We start from the raw sequence: 23,301 nt of genomic DNA, 5'->3' as shown, positions 1-23,301 counted from the left end.
GAGTGTTTTTGTGTGTAAACTGCTTTGGTTCCACACTGAGTAATGGCATAACAGGGGGATGTTATGGCTTTATATGTTGCACGTTGTTTCTCTCTCTCTCTCAATGTATGCACAGCCGTAAGTTAATAAGCCACATATTTGACTCTTGAAGTAATAAAATCAAACTGCATTAGCATGTGTACATGTGTGAATTTGCTTGGAATTATAGACTTCTTGATCCAAGCTCTCTTAACATTCAGAAAGATCAATAGAATTAAGTTTATGGACCAGCATGTCCTGATTAAAAAACTGCTTCCTGTGTGTAAACCGTAGAAGCATTTAAGATCAAGCCACGTTTTAAGAAAGTGACATGTTTTAAGAAAGTGACCCTACTTTGACCAAGAAAAAACACATAGCTACAGTGTTCCTGTATAACTATTTCAGTCACCACTGCGAGTTATGAATAAATGTTGAATAACACAATAAAATCCGTTTTGGCATTTCCAGTTAAATACTGGAAGTCTGCATATTGTAATGTCATGTTCTCTCAGTGGTGTTTTGATTGCTAGATCAGCAGAAAAGACAACACAAGATCCAGTGCTGGGGTATTTAAATCGAGGCTTTGTGGGTGTGACGTTGGCAGCAGAGAGGAAGCGAGAGGTGAAGTTCCAGTAACAGATTCTTTATTATTCATTCTCTCAAAGCAGCGATATCGAGTCTAGTGGCTTGTCAGGCGCGGAGTAGCTTCTCTCCAGTAGGCTCGTGTGGTTTGACTACTAATGTGCAGTGCCGTCCCTCCGAAACTGTGGGTGTACAAATACGCATGCAGGTAAATGAGATGCAGGTGTCTCCTGTCAGAAGACAGGTGATTGCGAGAGGGGAAAGTGATTGACATGGTCCTGGCCTGGCAGGGGCGTGTCCCCCCCTTTAGGGGACCGGCCAACTGTGACAGTGGGGAGTAAACAATCTAAGTGCCAAAGGCCGGCACAAGCTTCCTTCTAAATTACATCTTTAAAAAAAAAAAAAAAAAAGCATATAGCATATTTAATAATATTTTTTCAATGCATGAAGGTTTCTTTAAAGATAAATAAAATAAAAAAACACTAAACCCGAGCTAACCTTTGACACGTCTGCTGTGAAACAAAGTCATCAGTGCAAACGTGTGTGATGTCGATTTTATGGGCTATAATTTCAGTAATTACTTGGAATATTACAAACACATAGTGAATACATAAATCTCATGTTATTGTGATATATCATTTACTCACAGTGGTGTATGTCGACAGCTCCCTGTGGTAAAGACTATGCAGACAACACTGATGAGATTAGCCAGGTCTGTAATTAGTGTGATTAGTGCCCAAGACATGAGTGTACAGCCGGGCCGGTGCAACTGCTGGGATGACTCGCTAACATGGCCTGCCCACGAGCACAGAGACAGACGAGTTTGGTGCCAGTGGCTTATGGCGTTTGTGGCAGAGATGACGGAGGTGTTGGCGGTGGTGCTGGTGTCTTTGCGAAGGTCTGCTCTTATAGCTTCAGGCCTCAGACCTGCCCAAATTACAGCATGCAGGTCAGTGGAGTTGTTGGATTTGTGTGTCTTGCAAGCACTCAGCTGACGTTCCATTTGTTTACCTGCACCAAGCTGATCGGTTTACATTTGATCAACAGCTAACATTACACAGCAGCTTCGTTGTGGGTTTCCCATTCAGCCAAAGCTCAGGCTGGATACCCGAAGCCCACTGTCTTGAGCAAACTGTTCAAGAGCAAAGGGCCTTGCAAACTGTCCATTATGTATTCAACATTCAACGCCGTTCTTGTTCATTCCTAGAGCATGGCATGAAAAAGCATGCAGTGCCTGTTAACCCTTTTAGAGTGAGATAACACTTATACTTAATCCCAGCCAAGAAGCTGATTTGTAGGAACGGAGGCAGTGAAGCACTGGGATTCTGGCCCATCTTATAAAACTACAACAATCAGTAGATTCTGCTGGTTCCCCAGTCCGAGCTAATGTTTAATTTATACTGGAGGCAGCACAACACAAGTGCAACAAGAGATCATATTTGAGCAGCCAAACACTAGAAGCCCGTGGGTCTTTTGTGCATCCAGTTGACTCGAGGGCTCCTTCAGCCGAAGGCAGAGCAGATCGGAGCGCGATCCTCTGCTGGAGTCCAGCCACGGTTCTTCCATTTCAGGTTGAACTTTGGTTCTCCCCTGCTTTGGTTATGCAGTTATTAGGCTTGTCTTTAAAAGTTGATAAATTGCTCTTTTTGCTCTTTGGAACAATTGGTAAAAAAGCTTGCCCTTGCTGCAAGAGTTCAACACTTCTTGCATAAATGTCTCTCTGTCTCTCTCTTCCTCCTTCTCTTTCTTGCTCTCCCTCTGCAGGCTGGGAGGGGAAGACCTGTGGCTGGAGAAGGCTCTGGCCACCGCTGGCTGCGAGGTTCACTGTTTCGACCCCAGCATCGGCGCGGCACACCTTCAGGACTCAGGGGTGTGGCTGCACCGGCTCTCCATTGACTGGAGGGAGCCAAACCCAGCCATCTCAGCACAGAGGCAACGCAGCAGCACCAAGAAGCTGGCCGCCATCCTCAATGACTTTGGGCACAGACAGGTGACGCCGAACACCGCCGAGAGGTTTAACTTTGCAAAGCCATCAGGCCTTTTAAATGTGCAAATTGGATGCTTTGACATCTTCATAGTCAAAGAGCACTAATTAAAAGTTCCTGTAGAAACTCACTTTAGAGTTGGTGTTTTAAATGAGCCTCCTTAGCTATGCGTTTCACTGATGGCTCGTAAATGGAATTAGATTTCATATTCTGAAGTGCGATGGCATGGTTAGCTAGACACATGTGTTACATATGTGAATAGTTTCCAAGGGTGTACTTTTTCCTGGAACAACCAAAATGACAAAAACATTGAAAAATCCATAATTTGTCTCCAAATATTTTGTAAATAGTATAACAAAAAGAGAAGACATTTCTTTGGAGCAGGAAATACTGTCATGCACACTGATACTATGGTCCCTATTTCAGTAGGCTGCTTTGTGAGACAGGGGAGGTTTGTTGAAGTGTTAGTTTGTTACATCACAGTAAACTGAAAATCACATATGCATGTGACACCCCCACAAATTTTAACATCAGACTACATAAAGTAAATCACTGCAAAAAAGATGGCTTGTGAGCCCCCATCCAAGAAGAACTCCATTAAACCTGTACGTGCATAACCATTTAAAATAACAATCTCTAAAAGTCCTGGTGATTTAAAACAAAGGGGTGGGGGTGTCTTTAAAGAGGTTACCGGCTCCTTCATCCAAGTTCGTCAACACCTGTCATTCAGTCACATGGCTCACAGCCAAATTAACCGAGGGATCACTCTCAGCAACTCACACTTCCTAAAGACTTCTCACGAATTCTAGGCTCACTCTACGCTCCTAAGACGTTCCGTACGCGCACGTTTACAGTTATCCCCAAAAGCCTCCAGCTCAAAGAATCGTCACCTATTACTACTACTCCCGTCCTTTGGTTACCTAATTAGAATACATCCTCCATCTTCTAAAGGACCAAGAAAATCCAGGGGAAAATAAAAATGAAATAAACTGTTTTAATGTTTGCTTTAAAAATGGGAACATACATTGCACCTCTTTAATAACTGTACAACCTTTGCTTTATGAGATAACTATGCCTACGAGTTTAGCCCACATGATATGCCCTTTCAATGTACATTCATTACTATTAGTATTACTGTTATGCTTGCAAAACGATGGGACGAACAAAGAAAGCGAGTGCACTTCACACCCTGCTCTCCACACTGTGATGCAGTGCATCTCTCCTGACTCATTCTGCATTCAGTCCTGAACGCTGCGAGACACTCTCCACCGAATGGGTTTATCCTTGCATATCATCACGTTATCACTTAGCAAAACATGAGCTTTTCGCAGTCCTGCCAGGTATACCGCGCAGCCTGATAGCTGTCTGCTTAGCAAATTACAGTTGTATGTACGGAGTCTGAAAACGAGGTCGTGTTAGTTCTGTGCCCTATGAATATTGGAAACGTTTCAGACCCAGTTGTTTTAATGAATTGCTGACCCATATTTAAAGCATAGGCCACCATGTCATGTCACAGCTCGAGCCAAGAACTTCAGTACTGGTGCCACGTCCTCACTTGGCGCAGTGATGCGCTTGTATTGCACTACATCACAGCGACAGCGCTGTCAAATGCCCACAGTCAGTGGGGTGTGCAATGATCTCACAGTTGACATATTACAACGCCCATCTCATCAGTCAACGTCTTTCTCAACTTCGCTCTGACAGAAAGAACTATATCCCCACCCCCACCCCTTTATCAAAATGATAATTGCTTCGTATTTATGCACCATATCCCAAGATGCCAGGCTTTTTTGACGCTCTCATATATCACTCTCCCACCTTCTCGCGCTGTGAGTTTAATCATTGCAAATTAAATTCAGGCCCTTCACTGAAAAGCCTACAAACCACGCTCTGGTGCGTAGCATCAGCAAGTCGATGCTTTATACGCTATCGATTAAGCTTCGTGGCCCAGGTGGAAAGCGTTCCAGTAATACGGTGCTCTCCAGAGTTATTGACACCCTTGGTAAAAACAAGCAAAACCTCTTGTGAAAGATGTTTCTTGTTTTATCGTCTTAATTCAAAGGAAAGAAAAAAATAGAGACAATCTCTGGGGACTCTCTTCTTTAGCGCAACTCAGAGGTTTTCAGTGGGGTTTAGGATGCTTCTGTGGACGCTTTGGCTTCTGAAGCTTCTGTGGTCACTTAACCATTTCTGTATGAATTTGGAAGTCTGCTCTGGATTCCAGTCACATTAAAAGATAACAACTATCACCTATTCCTAGCTTATCTTTTCTGGGATAAAAGGTTTCATCAAAGTTTCAATGATGTTTACTGAACAGAGCAAATCATTTATTGGTATAGATATTTTAGACACATAGTGTCCTCAGGATTTAATCTGCTTTTACAGTTTTCCACCTGTGATCCATGGAGGAAGTTTCACCTCTTTACTGTGGAGGCAAAATATACTTGTTCTTCCCAGCAGTTTTAGCTCGTTTCAAATTTTCCTAATCATTCTCCTAATAGTGAATATAGTATAGTGGACATAGTAATAGTATTTTCAGGAGTGGCATTATTTCTTACAGCTTTTGTCTCATCTGATTGATTAAGGTCATTAATATTTAATACCATTTGTATATTCTCTAATGTTGATGGGTGATGAAAGGTATCTGGCTTGTGTGTTGCTAGATAATTACACCCAATGAAATAGGAACTCATGCAAGATGACTTAGGAGTTCCTGTAGACTCAGGAGTGCTTACAAAAAGGTCAAAGGTCAAATGTGAATGTAAATATTTGTCAGCTTTTGCTTATAAGAATATATAGAACAATGACATATTTTTAAGGAGAAAATACCTGAATAACTTGAATGAAGGGTTCGATTTCTCTATTATCCATATAAGATGATAAACAAGAGACATTTTCTCACATGCCTTTTTGCTTGCCTTAATCCTAGACAAGGAAAAAATGTGATAAGTCAAAAGGTGCTAATATTCTTTAAGACAGACGTTTCAATAATAATAGACCATTCTGTTTAGCTGAACATGGACACAGGGTAAATGAAGATAAATATGCAAGCACATATACTTTCCACCCCCTTCATTAGTGACATTTATTTATAAGAAACACTGTGTGCAGTTAGATGCTGTTAGCCCTTCTGTTTCTGTGCAGTTTGTGTTTGTAACCCTCAAACTCACTGGGAGGTTTCTGACCACAGGACGACCTGTTACCTGGATGTTTTCGGGGGGCAAACCACTCTAAACCCATGGAGGAAGCTGACACATGGAAAAACTACAGTGCCTGATGCAATCATACTGGCACAACACCCACAGCCCTGCCACCACCGTGTCAGCGACTCTTTGAAAATGTCCCACTACCCAAATAACTTCCTGTCAGAAACTGACCACAGGTGACTGGGATAGTGTGTGGCTGACATATAGTGCATGACAAGAGACTACAGACTGTAAAGGTACACCTATAAAACACATCTATAATAGTCAAATGTATTTATAACAGTCACAAAGCAGCTTTACAAATGAGTCCAAGCACCCAGTGAGCAAGCCAAGGGTGCCACTGGCAAAGAAAAACTCCCTGGAGGATGAGGAACAAATCTTGAGAGGAACCAAGACTCAAAGGGGGGCCCATTCTCCTCTGGCTGAAAGTGGTCACCACAATAGTAACAATAGAGACAATAAGGAGCATAAAAAGTAGTGAAGGGGGAAAAAATGATATATAAATAAATAAATAATGAAATGACATGTTTTCCAGAAGCCCTAGTCCGGTCCCGATGGTGTGTGCATGTCCAAAACCCATCCCGCACGAGAACGTCCATCAAGAGCAACTGAGTAGTTGGCTGGGTGGAGGTGTGGTGGGCTACAGCAGGGGACATCAGGGGGTGGTGGGAGGAGCCATGGCAGCTGAGACGGGTTGAGGCTCAGTAACATCATGACATCGGCGGTAGGTGTACTTCGGCAGAAGGAGAGAATAGATTATTAGGCATGTCCAGGAACATGGATGTGTAAATTAGGGAACTATAATGTGCAAAGATGGACTCCAGCAGATCTGTCTGTGGCAGCATAGCTACAAGAAGGGAGCCAGAAGGAACCACAGGCACGAGGCCACCCTCGTAAAAAGGGTCCAGCACTGAGTAGAGGTGCAAGGCAGGTGTTTCTGATAAAGTAGGAGGTGAATGTGTTTCAGGTTCAGGCATATACTGTATATATCATACTGTAATTCACAGATGATGCAAAAAGGTTTAAATTAGAGCCTGTTCAAACACACTTAGGAAACACACCTGGCAATTCATAAAACTGTGCATGACTCTGGCTCTCCAGGTGTGGAGTTGGGCACCCTGGTTTAAGATGTCCTTACTGCTCCAAGAACATAATAGAAAAATTAAACATGAATAAACAGTAAAAACAGTCAAATTTATAATACGTTTAAATGGAGCTCACCTTTATTCAAATAGAAACTAGTTAGGTGGGATATTTGTCCCTCCTTTTTCTTTTTCAGTGCCCTAGTTTTATTTTCTTGTGGGAAGGCATGATGGCATTAGGGAATTAACTACAATTAGTGACATTTAAACAAATCCATTTGCTGATCCATTTGCACTTCTGATTAGGGAGATAAGCCACTGGGCTTCCATTATATATATGGATGGAAAGTTCAGACTTTTAAGCCACTTATTTTGCCAAATCTTATTTACATAAATTAAATTTTCTAGAAACTACATAAATTGTTGAGGACTGGAGTACCTTTGAGGTCATCCAAAGCAATACTGTTCTGATGATGGCTTATAATTTGGTGTTTTTAAATGGCAAACAGTTTCTCATTTAAGATGACAGTATTATGTAATCATTACTCCTTAGCATTTATAACATGAAATGTTAGCAGCTTTATAGTGCTATATGGTTTATAGTTTTTTCTTTTGTAAAGCATCTTTGTGTAACTGTTTTATTATTTCAGTTCTACATTTTGTTTTTTAATGGTCGCTGTGGAGTTTTTCAGAAGTAGGTCTATGTATCTTCCTTGTGTTGACAGGACTCAAATTCACCCTCCAATTTCCATACCGAGAGTTTCTGTTGCTGGCTTATCTTAGTCATTCTTCTGACTAAGAAGAATAATTACCATAATTAGTGTTTCATCCCTATTACCGCAAAGTCCATAATTGAATTTAAAGCAGAGGTTGAAAATTCATGTCCTGAAGCCAAAACTATTAAACTTTGAACTGAGGTTTTGTCCTGGAAAATGGCCTGTATTGTTTGCTCAGAACTATGAGCCACTTATCACACTAAGAATGCTGAAAAACAGGTGCTGGGGTTAGGGTTCCAAGTTCAGAAGTGCACACTCTGTGAACCATCTCAAGAAAGGTCTTCTGGGGGAAACCACATTTATTGAGGGAAATCTGATTTAGCACAGGAGACCATGCTGGGAGTTTAATTTACCTCAGATGTTTAAGCTTTTATTTACAGCATTTATCTGATGCTTTTATCCAAAGCAACTTATGATTATGACTGAGTACATTGAAGGGTTAAGGGCTTTGCTCAGGGGCCCAACAGTGGCAACTTGGCAGTGGTGGGGCTTAAACCAACAACCTTCCAATTACAAGTCAAGTACCTTAACCACTGAGCTACCACTGCCCAGTGGTACCACTAAACAATTTTAAGATAGTTGCCTAGATCTAGCTTTTTTGTAAACCAATCATTTCTAAATTCATTATAAAGTGTTCATCATTTGTAACCAAAGCATGCTTCCTTTTTGTCAAGAGGAACATAGAACTACATTTAAAATCAATGGACTACCTTCAATATACACTGAGTGCTTAAAACCACTTATAGGGAAAATGAATAACATTGATATATCCCATCCCTTTGGCATCTGTCAAGGATCTTGATGTTGATGTGCTGGAAGCAGGAAAATGAGCAACCAATAGGAACTATAGGACATTGACAATTGTGATGCCTAGTTTGGGTCAGAGCACCTCAAAATTGCAGGTCTTGTGGGGTGTTCCCAGAATGAAATGATTAGTACCTACCAAAATTACTACTTTGGACAGAGGTCCTTCATCGGCTATGCAAGCGCTTAGAAATTAATAGTAGGAGGAACCTGTTTCTATATGAAAAAGTAGATGTTTAAATCATAACATTCATTCCAATGGGTTCTAAAGAGTGTATACTACTACTACTATTAATAATAATATAATAATAATAATAATAATAATAATAATAATAATAATAATAATAATATACCTTCTCATGTTGAAGATGGCATGTGTGAAAAAATTAGGAAGTAGCAGATCTTCATGTTTTTTTTTCCCCTCATATACACACATTGATGAGAGTGTAATTAAAGCTAGATCATTAATGTCCCACCCAAGGGCTGCATTCCCAAATGGCTTCTTTAGTGTTCCCTAAATGTTAATTAGCCAGCATGAAACACCCCATTCCTGTCCAACTGAACAAGTGCAGACAAAGCTGGAGTTTGAGAAAAAAAGAAAAAGACATTGAATTTCTCATTTCATTCAGGTCATCAGGGGTTTGATAATTAGTCGACAAATTAAAAGCACAACATGGTGCCTGTGGTGGCGAGAACCCTTTTCAGGTGTAATATACAAACTTATCTGCTTATACTTAAATAACAAAAACAGGTGGAACACTAGGGACCTTTTAATTTATTCAAGTGGTCAAGAAGATGTATTAATTTTTCAATGCAGGATATAATAAAGAACTTGTGCTTTAATTATTAAAATGGGCAGGCAGCCAAAAGAGAAAGTCCTTTGACCCCATCACTTTAATAAACATTGAGTCAGGGTGTAAAAGCAGCAGCAACGTACTGGAAGAACTCAGAATGCAATCATTTACACAATTGTTTCTGTGTAGAGAGATTAATGTAAAAAAAACCCAACAATCTGGACTGAGGACCCAAGTTTAACTGGCTCAGACAGCTTCTACGACTGCGGACAATATGAGCCATTGTCTTAGAACTGGACTAGCGAGTGTTCTAGATGGACACAAGCTGGAGAAAGAAGGAATGCACCTCAATTCATGTGTGTGTTTGAAACACCCTTCTCGAGTTCACAGTTAATTTGAAAACTTACCCTTTGATAACTGACATCTGGAGACATCCACATGGAGAGCTATCACACTCCCGTCCATGATTTCGATAAAAAATAGTGAGACGATGCATGAAAACGTCTATACGTGGTCTGATGCAAATTTACATAGCTTATCTAACTGATAAATGCTAATGAGCTGCTGCACACCAATATTAGGAAATAAAGAATAGCTGTGATTATAGAGATCACCCCCTACTGGTAACAAAAGCCTACAGTGTCTTGTTAGGTGTCAATTCAATTCAGTTATTAAAAGCGTACTCATGGAGCCAGAGCTCCCCAATGAAAGGAAATGAGCCAAGTGTAACAATTGGGCTTCACTCAGGCAGCAGCAGGCTAAACCTTTTTAATGAAAGTCCTGAATGCATGAGAAATAATGAGGCAAGGGATATCAGCTGTCGAAGTTTAGCTGTTCTTTGTCTGGTTTCCTACCAACAGTCAGACAAAAGAATCATATGCAGTGCGATTGTTAGTCCACGAGGAATCACTGATGAAGTGAATGCTTGTTTGCATGCTTTCTCCTCACAGGTGGATGTGCTGAAGGTAGACATGGAGAGTGCGGAATGGAAGATTCTAGAGAATCTGGTCCTGGAAGGAGTTTTGCATTCTGTAGGCCTCCTGCTTCTTGAGGTCCATCTGCATTGGGCAGGGTTCGAGGTGGGCGGGGACGAGCCAAACGTGGTGCGCTATTGGTTTAGCCTGCTGAGAGAGCTTGAGCGTGCACATTTCAGTCTCTACCACAGCTACAGTGTCCCCGCAAAGCCACGCCTCTTTCTTCAGAGGAACCTACACAACACAAGCAGCACTTATATACTGGGGTGGGTCAACACACGTTACGCTCCGCAGTGAGATCGACTTGCCTGGCACGAATTTGAATTAAGGGGAACATTGTTCAGAAGGGCATGGCAGCTGTGCTGACCAAAGTAAACTTTGAGGCCAAAAGTTGCAACCGGATGTACTCAGATTTGACAGTTTGGCCTGTTCACTGTAGTGCTGTTTTCATATGGCAGAGCTGCCTCGTCCTTTGTAGGGAAAAAGATGAGGGCGGGGGGGCTATAATTGCTTCTAAGCACTCAGCAGCATTTTATGTAAAGGTCATATTATTTCCAGAGGTCAGCTACGCAGTTAGAAAAGCTTCCGCGGGAGAGAGCCCATCTACTGGTCAGGCGTTTGACCCTTCGCCTCTTATGGGAAGAATCTGGTCCGAGAACGATGACCCTTCATTCTGGGAGACACGGGGTGAGCTAGTCTTGGTTGGCGGGCAAATGAACAGGCTCAAAAAAAAGAAGTAATGAGGTTGGAATAGAGCTCCAGGCAGGAAAAGAGCTCAAACCGAACACAGCAGACTAGTTTTGCTCTCTGGTATGCTCAAAATCTAAGAGACGCACAACTGACTAGAGTGGTCCTGCGATTTAAGAAGGTTGGTCAGAAAGCATAGGAGAATGAGCCCCTGGGCTGTCGACGCAGACTGCTTGGGAAAATGTTCCCTCCTCCCTCATCCTTGGGAAGAATTTTTTTTTTGTATCGTCACCATCAACACATAAAGCTTCACCGAAATATTAGCTGACTACGTAGAAATGGTTTGACAGAATACAGCGACGTGATGAATTATGGATGAGACCCAGGAAGTTGACTTCCCTCGCACATGCATGCGTGCGAGGGAGACATAAGCCGTGCTTGCTTAAGCACGTTCGTGTGCTTCGGCTTTCAGTACTATGGTCTCCTATGTGTAAAAACAAAACAAAAAAACTAGAAACCAGACTTTCACACTTACAAAGTGGTCTCCCCCCTTGTAAGCCAAATGCCTGGTTATATAGCTTCCAACAAGGCATCTGCTCCTCATTGAAGCCAGAATTTTGGGCATTTAATTAAACCAAACAAGCGAGTAAATGAACTGCACTCACAGGGAACGAAAGTGGCATAAGAAAGGAGCGCAAAATAAAGGCTTTGCATTAGCAGTCTCACCTTGATGACTCCTCTTGTTCAAAGATAAACAAACAATCAATAAATAATCATCTGACTCTGGTGCACAAAGTACGCTCGCCGTTCAAAGGAAATGTGACTTGTCTTTGAGAATCAGGCATGTTTATTATCAAAAGGAAGCAACGGAGTTTGTCACTGCGTCAGGAGATTCATGACACGAGGCGGATTAGTGCCACCCAACCCCGTGTGTTATTAGTCTGCTTTTGGCTTTGTGTTGGCTGTTTGCTCCATCACTTTGTTTAAAGGCCATAGTGAACTGCCAAATGTCTTCCAGAAAAATTATTTATAGCACTTTCAGCCTGCTTGGAAACAAAGATGTTTTGTACACATTTGTCCCATTTCAGATGATTAGCCCATACAACGTAGTCAGAGGATAGAGACAACTTGCATTAAATATACAAATGAGAACCCCTTGTGCTGTGTCAGCCATGTCTGATTCTGATCACCAGTGATACCAAACAGACTGATGTACAAAAGGTTTTATTACACTCAGAAACGGATGTCTCACGCTGAACTGAAGTGTTGATATGCACGGCTTTAGCAGTGGATGACTCCTTAATAATGAAATGAAAATATAGAATCGAATTTAAAAGGCCGATGTTGGGGGGGGGGGGGGGGGGGCCTTTTAGACTAGAAATCTGGACTGGATGCCAGTCCATAAACTTCAGTCTTCACACACAGCACTGAGCAAAGCCTAGAATATAAAATACATCAGTGAAACAGCAAGGGTTGGAGGTACTGAGCCACTCTCTACTAAGGAGCACACGATAAAGCTGCTCAGCTGAGCAAAGACCATGGTGGGGGCGGGGGGTTTAAATGGAGCAATCTGACGTCTCCTCCCTCTGCTGTTCAGGCTCACTCTTCCACTGTCTCTTCCCCCTTCCTTTTCCCCCCTCTTGTCTTGTTAGTCCCAGAGTTTGATTTGTCCGTCCCAGCCGCAGGTGATGACCTTGGAGGTCTCGTGGGGGTGCCAGAGGGCGCTGATGCACACCTTGTCGTGTGCCTTGATTCGGTGGTACAGCTTGGTGGTCTTCCAGTCCCATATGTTCAGCTTCCCATCAGCATCACCAGACACCACATAACTACAGTTGGGGGCGATGAGACAAGCACATTATGGTAACACAGCACAATGATACTGTGTCCACTATAGAGTTACTGTAGATCCATTACTGGAAAGAGAGTCATGTGACTGAGGACAGCACTTACCTCATATCGGGAGAGAAGTCCACCTGGCAGGCATACCCGGCCACCATGTGGCCCTTGAAGACTTTCTTCTTGTTGAGCCTGAACCGATTCTGGGCTCCGAATATCAGGATCTGATTATCCATGGACTGACAGGCTAGCCATTTGCCTACAAGAAAGCAAGCAGACATACAGATAAAGATATCTAGTTCAAAACTGTGCAATGGTGAATTAAACTTTGTAATGGTAGCAGGGCTGTTTCTAAAGCCAGCTGAGTATCTGATGTGCCAGCCCGTTAGATCTGTCCTCATTTTGCTCTCCTTTTTCATGCTACTTGCATTTCCTACGAGCGCAGTTCGTTTATTCGTTTCTTGTAATTAAATGTTCAGAAAAGTCTGCCCACGTGAAGAGGAATGCAAGGGCATGTAAACAGATCAGCATACAAAATCCCCCTCAAAAGAGAACAAGCATGTGTGAAGGAGCAGATACACATGGCTGTCAGCGTGATCAAAGGTGGCGTTTGCCACTGAAGTAGCGATCCCTTTGATCAGCTCGAGTGCACGCTCAAGTTCGCACTCGAGTGTGTACTCGAGCCGCAAAACAGCCGCTTTTCACCCATCAAGCGCTCTTCGGGAGGCGGCTCCCCACTCAGTCTGCATGAGGCCCACATTAGGCCCACTGCATAGTCAGTTAAAACTTGCACTCATTGGCTCCCCCTAATGGTGTACAGGCCCAAGGCCTTCAATGCAAGGAAAACAGAAATTGACAACAAAAGAAAATAGACTGTAATATATATATATATATTATATAAATAAGCATTTATAAGGCTATTTACTCGTTAGCAGGAGAAAAAAAAAGAAAGAATAAGGAAAGAAAGAAGTGAGGAAGAGTTCATTTTTCTGCCTCTTTTCCATTTCCTTCCTACAGTTGGTCTTTATGTGAGTGAGAGAGAGTACGTAACATTTCCATAAATTATGCACTACTAGGAAGGAAACAAGATGTGTAAAAACAAATCTGAGAACTCCGCATGAGACACTGGGGGAAAGAGAAATGGAGTCGAAAAATATCATTTGAAAGGCAAAAAATGCACACGCAAAAGCACACTCACCATTGGGTGACAACGTCACGGCAGGCATCGAATGCATACTGGGCTCCGCAATGTATTTGAAATCCACTGGAATGTCCCTAAAAAAAACGAGAGCACATGCTGATGAAAACCAGACACCTTCAGTTCATGCAACGTGAGCGCATTTAATGCTTAGCACCAAACTAAGGTGTAGAGGAAGCAGACCGGGCCACTCGACCTGCACAAACTAGAGTCAGTACAAATGATTTGGAGCTACATTTTTAAATATTTGAGCCTCAAACTTATTTTATTTTGGTTTTCCTCCTTTTCTTTCTGTTCTGGCTATGTAACTAAACAATAAAGCAACAATAAAGCTTCTATAAATGCAGCTCAAGAGCAGAAACCTCTACAAACCAGCCACTCTTAAGATGTTCCTCACTGAGTGTGAATGCTTGCACATGCGTGCACGCACAAAGATGGTCATTTTTTTCCACACCTCTGCCCATGGCATTGTTAGGAAACCAACATTAGGATTCTTCCATGGCTCAGGAATGTATAAACCACACACACACCCATCCCGCCCTTGCGTGTGGTGATGACACAGACGAGACATAGTCCAGCAGGAGCCTCCTGTGGACACTCCACCCTCACACCGCCGAGTGGAGGTGCAGAACTAGCCTAGCGGGTGGCTGGGTCGGGCATCCGCGGGGCTGATGAGACCGTGCTAGACCGGCTCGTTAAACGAGAGCGTGGACCGCTGGGGAAGAAGGTGGCAACATGACCACGACCACCACTGCAAGAACTGTGATCTGCAGCTTTGGTGAGGGGCCCCGAGCAATGGAGACTACACAAGCAGGGAGGTCTCATGGCAAAGGACTTATTTACCTAGGTACTGTATGCAATTACAATATTAAAACAGTGCATTTGCTTAATGTCTTTTACAGATTGTGTTGACATTGCCAGCTGGAGCGTGTCTGTACACACAGTTTAAGTCAAATGTTTTGCATTTGAAAATGAATAAATATTAAATATGCATCTAAAAACTTTCCCCATATGCACTGAATCCAACTACTGCTGGCCAATTCTGCATTTGACTCACACATTAAGCAGCAACCCATCAAGTTCAGTGTGGTCACATACAACACACCGAGTTAAAAATCAATGAGAAACAAAGGGCTGTTCATTCATATGTTAATGTGGCACCGCCCACTCACCACTCCCACACGCGCAAGCTCTTGTCATCGGAGGTGCTGACGAAGCGGCGGTTCTCGTCCACGAACGTGATGGTGTTGACGGCTCCCAGGTGGCGGTCGTACTCCTGCACCACCTCCCCAGAGCGGATGTCCCACTAGGTATTTGACAGCGGGGCAGGAACAGGGCTTTATTCTCCACACACACACTCACTCTCTCTAATGTAAGCCTAGGGTAGCAGATCAGATGATGACTTTTGCTCTCTGCCTGTGACAGAGAGGCTGATGGAAGGAGAGGCGAGTCGTTTTTCAGCTTTGATTATTTGCTCCCATCATGTTTGCTGTTGAAGGACTGCACTCATTCGCTCTCCTTCTCAACTTCTCCCTCTATCCCTCCTTTATAGAGAAAGACTCATGTGAATCTAGCCATCTTTCAGTACCCCTCCCCTTCACATTGCACATGCACACACAAACACTCTCTCCTTCTATTGAGGGAAGCACAGAGCGTGAAATAAGGTCCTGTCTTCAGATTTACTGAGGGTAACCAAGGCTTCTCTTGGGTGTGGGTTTGGGGATGTGCGAGCATGCATGTGTGGACAATCTAACACCTAAAAACTAACAGCAAGATGAACACTAAGGACAGTCTTAGGCAGTCTATCTTTCAGGTATGTGCACACGTACACCCCCCCCCCCCCCCATGCATGCACATAGCTTACCTGCACAATCTTCTTGTCCGACATTCCGGCAACAAACAGGTTTTGTTTGTCCTCGTCTGGGTTAAACTTTACACAGTAGGGGACTTTCCTGTTAGTGAACCTGGAGATGCACTGACCTGAAGGCAGAAGGAATTCTGTCAGAGTGGCCAGCGCACACCAACATCCTCCACCCCTCAACCTCTTTCAGCTCACAGGAGGTGCACTCCTCTCCCCAGAGGAGTACGGGGTGGGAAGGACGCAGCCCGCCTGAGTGAGTCAATCCTAAGCTCAGACATGTATGGCACTGATCAAAGCACAGCGGTGCGAGTTACCGCACATCCGGCTTCAGAATCTGAGCCAAGAACCACCCTGTACGAGTGGCTCCCCCTAGTGGAGGAGCGGAGAGAAGGGACGAGTACATGCTGGTGAAGGAGACTCCCGTCCATACAGAGACATGACTGGCAGAGTGCTCTTCTTTAAAGACCCCAGCTACAGAAAAGTTGCATGCTATCTCAATGCGAGAGAAACACTTCGAAGCTAAGGAGGCACAGAAAACAGGTTGGTCTCAAAGGTGTGTGCGTGGTGCTCACCTGTCTCAGAGTCCCACAGCTTGAGGTAGCGATCGTAACCGGCGCTGAGGAATTGAGTTCCAGTGTTGTTGAAGCAGATGTCGCGCACTGCCTTACTGTGACCTACAGCAAGGAGAAGGGCCATGGAGAAAGCAAGCCATTAGCATTTGCCTTCATCTGTTCTGACACTGTTGTGTCCCGGACAAGCACATATAATAAAGTAAACTGAGATCACCAGCATAAAATGAGATGAGAACAAGAAATATAATGTGACAGTACATGTGAGAGAGACCGTGAAAGAATCCTGCTCTATTCTTTTCTCTTTGTACATGGAACATGTGTGACAGTTATGAGACAAAACTTGCTGTGGACCACCCAGCACTGGTTTGGAGGGGTTTCTGCAAGAGCTGGCTAATGTAACCGGGGCGGTGTCCCACAGATGCTGGCTTGGATAGCAGGGACCCCTTAACGACGCCTCCAGTGAGCCGGTGCTCATGCTGCGGGGTTCCACCACCCGCCAACCGCCTCCCTCTCTCCTCAGCGGAAACAACGGGCCAAGCACGGCCAAGAGCCAAGATCCGCATTCGCTGCAGCCACACATGGCAGCACAATCTAGCAGCACTTCAAGAAGAAAGCTAGCACTGAAGGAACAGGCCGACAAGCCGTGCTAATGAGGGCTGGCAGTCACCAATTAGCACGAGGGCATCTGCATAATTCTAATTAGCGACAGAACATAGTCAGCTGTTGCTATTGACGCTGATGTTCATGACATCCGTTTTGATCCTGCAGACAAGTGTGCAGAGTTAAGGCATCTGTGCACCGATGCACGTTCACACTTCACTCTCCGTCCACCCTTTTTAACAGCCCTCTTCACATCTGCCTGTCAGCGACTGTCTCTGTGGTTTTCTCCACCATGAGCTCACTGTTGAATAATACATGATGGATGCATCTCGACAAGCACAACCGGACCAGTGGAAAAGCCCGTTTGGACTTCTCTCCACTTCGTCTATAGGCTGGGAAAACATCAGAAGATTCTGTACACGTTACCTGCACGCTCCCTCATGAAACCATAACACAAGCAAAAACATTCTGGTGGTATCTGACAAAGCTCAATAAAGAGAACAGAGGAGGGAGAGACAGAGGAAAGCAAGGAAAGAGGGAGAGACATTGATCAGAGGGCACCGTGTTCTGAGAGCCTTTCATGTTCTCAAGCTCAGTCTCATCAATTCTCTGCCTTGAGGTGCAAACAAAATAATATCACTATATTCATCTGGAGCACCAGATCTTTCTGCAGGTACACTGCAAACCTGAGTTCTTTTCCTTTAAAATTTGTGCCCTAAATGTCTCCAAGATGGAGTCAAGAGCTTTCTGGATTACGAAACAGCTACACGGGAAACACCATGGCTCATGCACGGCGTAAGGAGTGTGTGCAAAACTCCTTCTTACCAATAAATGTCCGTAAGCACCTCCTGTCACTGTAGACTTCCCAGAGCTGCAAAAGGAAAAAAGCGCTTTAAATCCCATGCAACACAGATATGACAAATGGCAGATACTGGAAGCAGTGCTAAAATGTCTTCCCAGGAAACAGTGCGTAAATGTTTGCGTGGGTTGGCTGGTGGACACATCCATGATCTCTTCATAAATTCTGCTTTCAGCAATTTGAAATGATTGTTAGCATGGCTGAAGAAAGCAAAGGCAATCTGCAAGCTAGGGCTAATAAATCAAATTATAATCACACTGCAGAGTAGGCTAAGAAGAAAATGCTCCAAATTATGAAAATGACCCAACATTTGAACTCCGATTTGCTGTCCTCTGTGCAGAGCCGCCCATACGGAGTGGACTGTCCAGAGATTTGTTTCGCAAAACCCATAGCTGCTACTTTAGTTAAAGCATTGATTTGGCAGTGATAGCCCAATGGTTAAGATACTTCACTTGTAATCAGAAGGTTGCCAGGTCAAGCCCCACTGGTGCCAAATTGCTCAAATTGTACTCTGTCAAAGATGTAAGTCTCTTCAGATAATATCGTCAAGTAAATGCCATAAATGTAAATCTAAAGCAGGCAGTCCTGACCTCTACTGACTATGACATATCTATATGTTTGTCTAAGGGTATCTGAAAATAACTGACATCCAGTCAGGAAGCCTTCTAAAAAGAGCCAAAGAGTCTGTTTTGCCATTATTCAGCTCTCCTTATACAGACTTCCAAAAGTTTCTTGAATGGTTAGGGATCAGATATTGCATGTAGCAACAATTTATTTTGTAAAAGTAAAATCACTCATCTTAGGTACAGAACCCAGCTATCTGTAACTTATTTTATTTGTATTAGAGGGCAACCGCTATAAGATTTTCAATGGCTGATGGCAATATTTAGAGAGTAGGGAGGCAGATGGGCAATATATAATACTGGTATAACTTTTTGCACCTTGCAACCAAAAACTGCAGAATTGAAACGAACATTTAACACTGTTATTGTCTGCATTATCTCTGTTGCAGATCTGCACTCTGTAGTGCACTTATTTAAAAAAAAATATAGCAACTAAATTAGAAAACAAAATGCAACAATTTCCAAAGGCAATTATAAAACTAACTTTGCCACAGGGGTGAAGGGTGGAGAGGGGGCGATCAGCTAAAGCCGACTGTCACAAAATGGCATTTAATCAGCTGATTAATTGGTCGACCACTAATTTGTAACATTATTATTGCTATTGCAAAGTGGCCTTAACAGTGAGAAAAGTACTACATAAATTAAATAAACGATCCTATTCCTCACCGAATACCCACGTTTGGGAGCCTGTTAGGCATAGGTATTCGGCATTATGCAACACATCCCTGCCGATGCTTATAATAGTGAATGTTTATGAAAAACAATTACAGACAAAGAGTAATTGCTTAGAAAAACAATTTGTGAACCCCCCAGCCACCCACCATCCTCAGAAACAGCCATCAGAATGAACACCACTTTGTTTTCCCCAGAGGCATGCTCAATAAGTCTGAGTGTGAGGAATAAAACCTACCTTGATCTTACAGTCCATAGAGCAGGAGAGAAGCAGGTGGCCAGACCCAGGAAACAACCGAATGGCGCTGACACCCTACGAGTGGAAGGTGGAGTGGAGAGGAGATGAGCCAACTGTGTGTGTGCACTTCATGTGCAATTAAACACCACCTGCTTTCAAGAGCCATTTACAAGGGCCACAAGGTTAGCTTCTACTCTTTCGCACACTGGCGTCATGGCCCACAAATGTAATGTTCAGTGCTGCCTTAATTGAGAGCTGCGTTCCGATTATTCTGTGGCTGCGTGGATAAACTAAAGAGAGTGTTTTCAAGGAACGATTGACAGCACCCAGTGTTGACCACATTTCCCACCGTTAACAAAATGAGCCTGGACTGATGCCTTTTACACCATAACGAACAGTGGAGAAGTGGCAACAGAAGCATCAGGCCTTGATATGGGTACTGAAGTGCTCTACTAACTTCAGTAGCACCCTGACCGGGTTTCTGTACATATTTCATGTAAAATGGTGGCATTTCAACAGCAAGCTCACTTTGCTAGCTTAAGCGCAAACATTTTTGATTTCACACAGACATAACTGACATCACACAATGTATCCACATTCAAAGTTTAGATGCCAATATGATGCGACTCCAACAGATATCAACAGCCCCAAGGTTCTGGACTTGGGATTGGGCACTGGGAACAGAAAAGAATGTGAGGGAGCTGATCTCAAATCAACATTCTGACACTTGCTAAAATACAGGAAGTGCTCTGAGGCTGACACACAGATGGAGAGATGAAGAGAAAAAGAAAGAAAGGGATAGAAGAAAGGAGGAGCAAGAAAAGGAGAGAGAGGGAAATGTTGACCTCCAGCGCTCCAGAAAATACCGTGAATGAATATCAGACCAGGCTAAGGAGTTCACAAGTCTAAACAGCAAACACCAATCACCTTGAAAGCAGACATTATGTGAGACAGGGTAAATCTAATCCTAATCAAGACTTGAGCCAATTCATTAACTGCAAAATTAAAACCAAAATTATGTTTATGCTTCAGAACACTGCAAGTTACAAACGGCAGTATTTTTCCCATATGAACGTCCCAACCACTGCATACGTCCAGGGCCCTCCAATTGTAGCTGATAGCCCTGGTGAATGTAGTCTGTGTTCTAACAAATCACAGCTACTCAAACTTCCTGACCAATCACAGACATGCATTCTAACTTTGTAATGCAATACACTACTCACAGTTCATTTAAATTAATACTTGTGACCACAGTACCACTCTAAGACAAATCTACAAATCAATTACATTATAGTATATTGACTGAATATACAATTTCTTTCCCCTTTTCTAAACATAGTTTATAAATCACCCTTGGCTAGAAAAGTCCAATATAAATGTAACATAAGGATTTCATAGAGATGAAACTCAAAACAGGATGTGTTCCAGCTCAAGTATTAGTGCAATCTCTATTCAAAATAGCTGAAATTAATATTTTGTTCATATTGTGCCACTTCGTAAAAACACTTCCATTCAAAAACGGCACCATGTAGGCAAGTCATTTCTCTGGATATGTCCCACCAAGCACAAAAGCAACCTCCTCTGTAATGCATTTCCCTTTCGCTCTCTCACTCCCAAATACATGCACAAAACTAATTGTCATTCCATCATCATTATGCACACCATTAGATAATTAAATCAGAGCTGGTCTACTCTCGCTACATTCCACTCACAAAAGCAGATGCGCACGCATGTGAACATGTGTGCACATGTGAATGCACAAGAACACACACACGCCTCCTCACCTTGGTGTGCCCGGTCCAGACGTGCAGCTGCTTCTTGGGCAGGTAACATTTGTCGGGTATTTCCGCCGAACGCAGGTTAATGCCCACGTCCTGCGGGACGTGCAGGTACGAGCGGCCCTGGTAGTCATACGCGTCTTTAACTGTGGAGCGAAGACAAATCAAAGGGTGAGGAAAGAGGCTTTTAGCCATTTCAACAAAAAGAAAATCAGAGAAACTGAGAGGGATTATGATAGTCCTGCTATCTTTAAGAAAGTAACGGGAGCTGAACAAATTCATGCTGCGGACAAAAGTAAATCCGACTCTGTGAAGCGTAATGGGTTGGAACAGCTGCCACGTGTCTTACCGTGTAGAATGGTTTTCTCCTCAGCAGGGGCCTCTTCCTCATTCTTGCCTCTTTTCTGCCTCTTTGCCGTGATTTCGTCCAGCTCCTTCTGCTCCTCCTATCAAACAGAATATGACAGAGTGGGATCCTCAAAGTGCAGTTGAAGTAAATGATATATAAACGCGCTGCCTAGGCTAAACCTAGCCTTTATGTTGTGAAGTAACGGCTAACAAATTTGGATTAGACTGTCTTCCAAAAGGTGCAAAGCAGGCAAAGATAAATCCAAAAACAAAACAAAAGAACAAACAAACAAGTGATTCTCAAGAGTATAAGGAATCCATGTGGGCAAATTCTGACCTCTGAAGGTTTGGCCACGTCCTTCTCATCCTGATACTTGGCCCAGGGCCCCAAAAAGCTGTCGATCTCTGACGCGTCTCCCCCTTTCACCCGCTTCCTCTTCTCCTTCTTTAGGCCCGACTCAAACACGGTCAACCCTGTGGAGAACAGATGTGCACAGCTGCAAAGAACTGCCCAAGCAGCAGCAGGGAAGGTGGGATGGGGTGGTCGTAGCTTCAGACAGACCCACAGCCCATTGCAACCAATGAGCAGAGAAAAACCAGGTCATGTCCAGTACCTTTCTTTTTCTCTGCTTCCTCCACTGCTCCTATGTAGCTGCTGGATGAGACTTGACTGCTGTCCACAGATGGGTCTAACGCATACCCTATTAAAATATAGTGAACATCTCGTGCTCAGAAATAAAGATTTAAACTAAGTATGAATATTTCATAATACTCAATATAACTAGTGTGGTGAGAATACTGACAACACTGGCTATTGCACCATGATCAAATCATTCTGAGACACAGATTCTCTTTAGTATATGTAAAATAGGCATGTCCCTTACCGAAAGTGGAAAACGTCCTTCTTTGTTGTTCAAACATGAAGTCGTTTAAATGGGCGGGTTCAGCATATCCAGAAAGCATGTTCCTTGGCGCAGCCATTTGCTGCGTTTTGAATGGATTAACTGGTCCAAACTACAACACACAGAAGACGGGGCTTTACGTTAAACAAAACACTGAAATGGTTCCTTTACCACATATAAACTCTCTTGACCGTGGCCTTACCTCGGGTGCAAACATGGTTTCGTAAGTAGGGTTGTAGAGGACCTCTTTGAGCGAGGGATCAATGTGTGTGCCCGTCTCAACATCTTCCTACAATACAGCAACACGAAGACATAGTAAAATGAACAATCTAGATGGCCAACGAACGCTAAATACTTAAGAAGTCAGGAAATAACGAAGCTAGGCAACATTAATGGATGATATTAAGATAGCCACCAAGCTAGCTACTTTACAAGCTATTTACACATTGTGTTACTTCATGATATTCTTAGTTACGCTAGCGTTGTCTTTTAGGCGGCACACCACAATTCATGTCACTGTATACGAGTCCTATATAAAGGTTTTAAACCTAACCACACGGAGAAACGCGTCAAATAAAATTATTTAGCTAGGTAGCGTTAACTAGCTGACCGATTTATTTTGTTAGGTTAGCTAACCAGCTAATCGAGCTAACGTTAGCGAGTAAGCTAATTAGCGTTAGCTACCCAGACATGTACCATACCTTGACGGCGACCTCAGGTGCTGAATTAAGAACAGATAAACTCGTCTTTCTTCCAGATGTTAAAGGCTGAAGATGTGAGAATGCGTCTGGATCTACTTTCTCGGAACTTGTATTGGGCTCAGATTCATTTTCTGATTCCGAATCACTCCCGTATGCAACAAGACAACCTACCACTGTCGCCATCTTGGATGTTGTTGGTGTTCGT

At 43.3% G+C, this 23,301-nt stretch overlaps 2 protein-coding genes across 6 annotated transcripts in view; one reads left to right on the top strand and one right to left on the bottom strand.

Moving 5' to 3' along the window:
* The window catches only part of LOC113580762 (putative methyltransferase-like protein 24), a 27,715-nt gene extending 15,426 nt beyond the window's left edge, over positions 1–12,289 (top strand). For 3 of the 5 annotated variants that reach the window (XM_035529512.2, XM_081695800.1, XM_081695806.1), the window contains 2 exons: positions 2,365–2,590; positions 10,198–12,289. In XM_035529512.2, the coding sequence (XP_035385405.2) occupies positions 2,365–2,590; positions 10,198–10,518 (547 nt within the window). In that variant the 3' untranslated portion in view covers positions 10,519–12,289. Of the gene's footprint in view, positions 1–2,364; positions 2,716–6,326; positions 7,790–10,197 lie in introns of those variants that run through there. The other 2 variants (XR_014116825.1, XR_014116824.1) reach the window with 2 other exon arrangements.
* LOC145651121 (pre-mRNA-processing factor 17-like) lies at positions 12,117–23,301 on the bottom strand. The gene is made up of 15 exons (XM_081695790.1): positions 23,097–23,301; positions 22,598–22,684; positions 22,378–22,507; positions 22,108–22,194; positions 21,831–21,967; positions 21,495–21,591; positions 21,152–21,291; positions 19,368–19,442; positions 17,801–17,846; positions 16,376–16,477; positions 15,807–15,922; positions 15,115–15,248; positions 13,943–14,019; positions 12,859–13,003; positions 12,117–12,734 (listed from the first exon to the last, which is right to left on the bottom strand). The coding sequence occupies exons 1-15, from the start codon at positions 23,277–23,279 to the stop codon at positions 12,557–12,559; spliced, it is 1,734 nt and encodes a 577-aa protein (XP_081551916.1). The 5' UTR covers positions 23,280–23,301; the 3' UTR covers positions 12,117–12,556.

This window comes from Electrophorus electricus, chromosome 2 (assembly GCF_041902795.1).
Source record: "Electrophorus electricus isolate QZ-2024a chromosome 2, ASM4190279v1, whole genome shotgun sequence".
In the NCBI taxonomy this organism is placed as follows: Eukaryota; Metazoa; Chordata; class Actinopteri; order Gymnotiformes; family Gymnotidae; genus Electrophorus; species Electrophorus electricus.
This window is presented reverse-complemented; position numbering and strand designations above follow the sequence as displayed.

Excerpts from the sequence above, each read along its gene's own strand:
- LOC145651121 (XM_081695790.1), bottom strand. The coding sequence starts at position 23,279 with ATGGCGACAGTGGTAGGTTGTCTTGTTGCATACGGGAGTGATTCGGAA. Across the intron at positions 22,508-22,597 it reads AAACCATGTTTGCACCCGAG|TTTGGACCAGTTAATCCATT; the intron begins GTAAGGCCACGG and ends TGTGTGTTGTAG. Across the intron at positions 14,020-15,114 it reads AGCTTGCGCGTGTGGGAGTG|GGACATTCCAGTGGATTTCA; the intron begins GTGAGTGGGCGG and ends CGTTTTTTTTAG.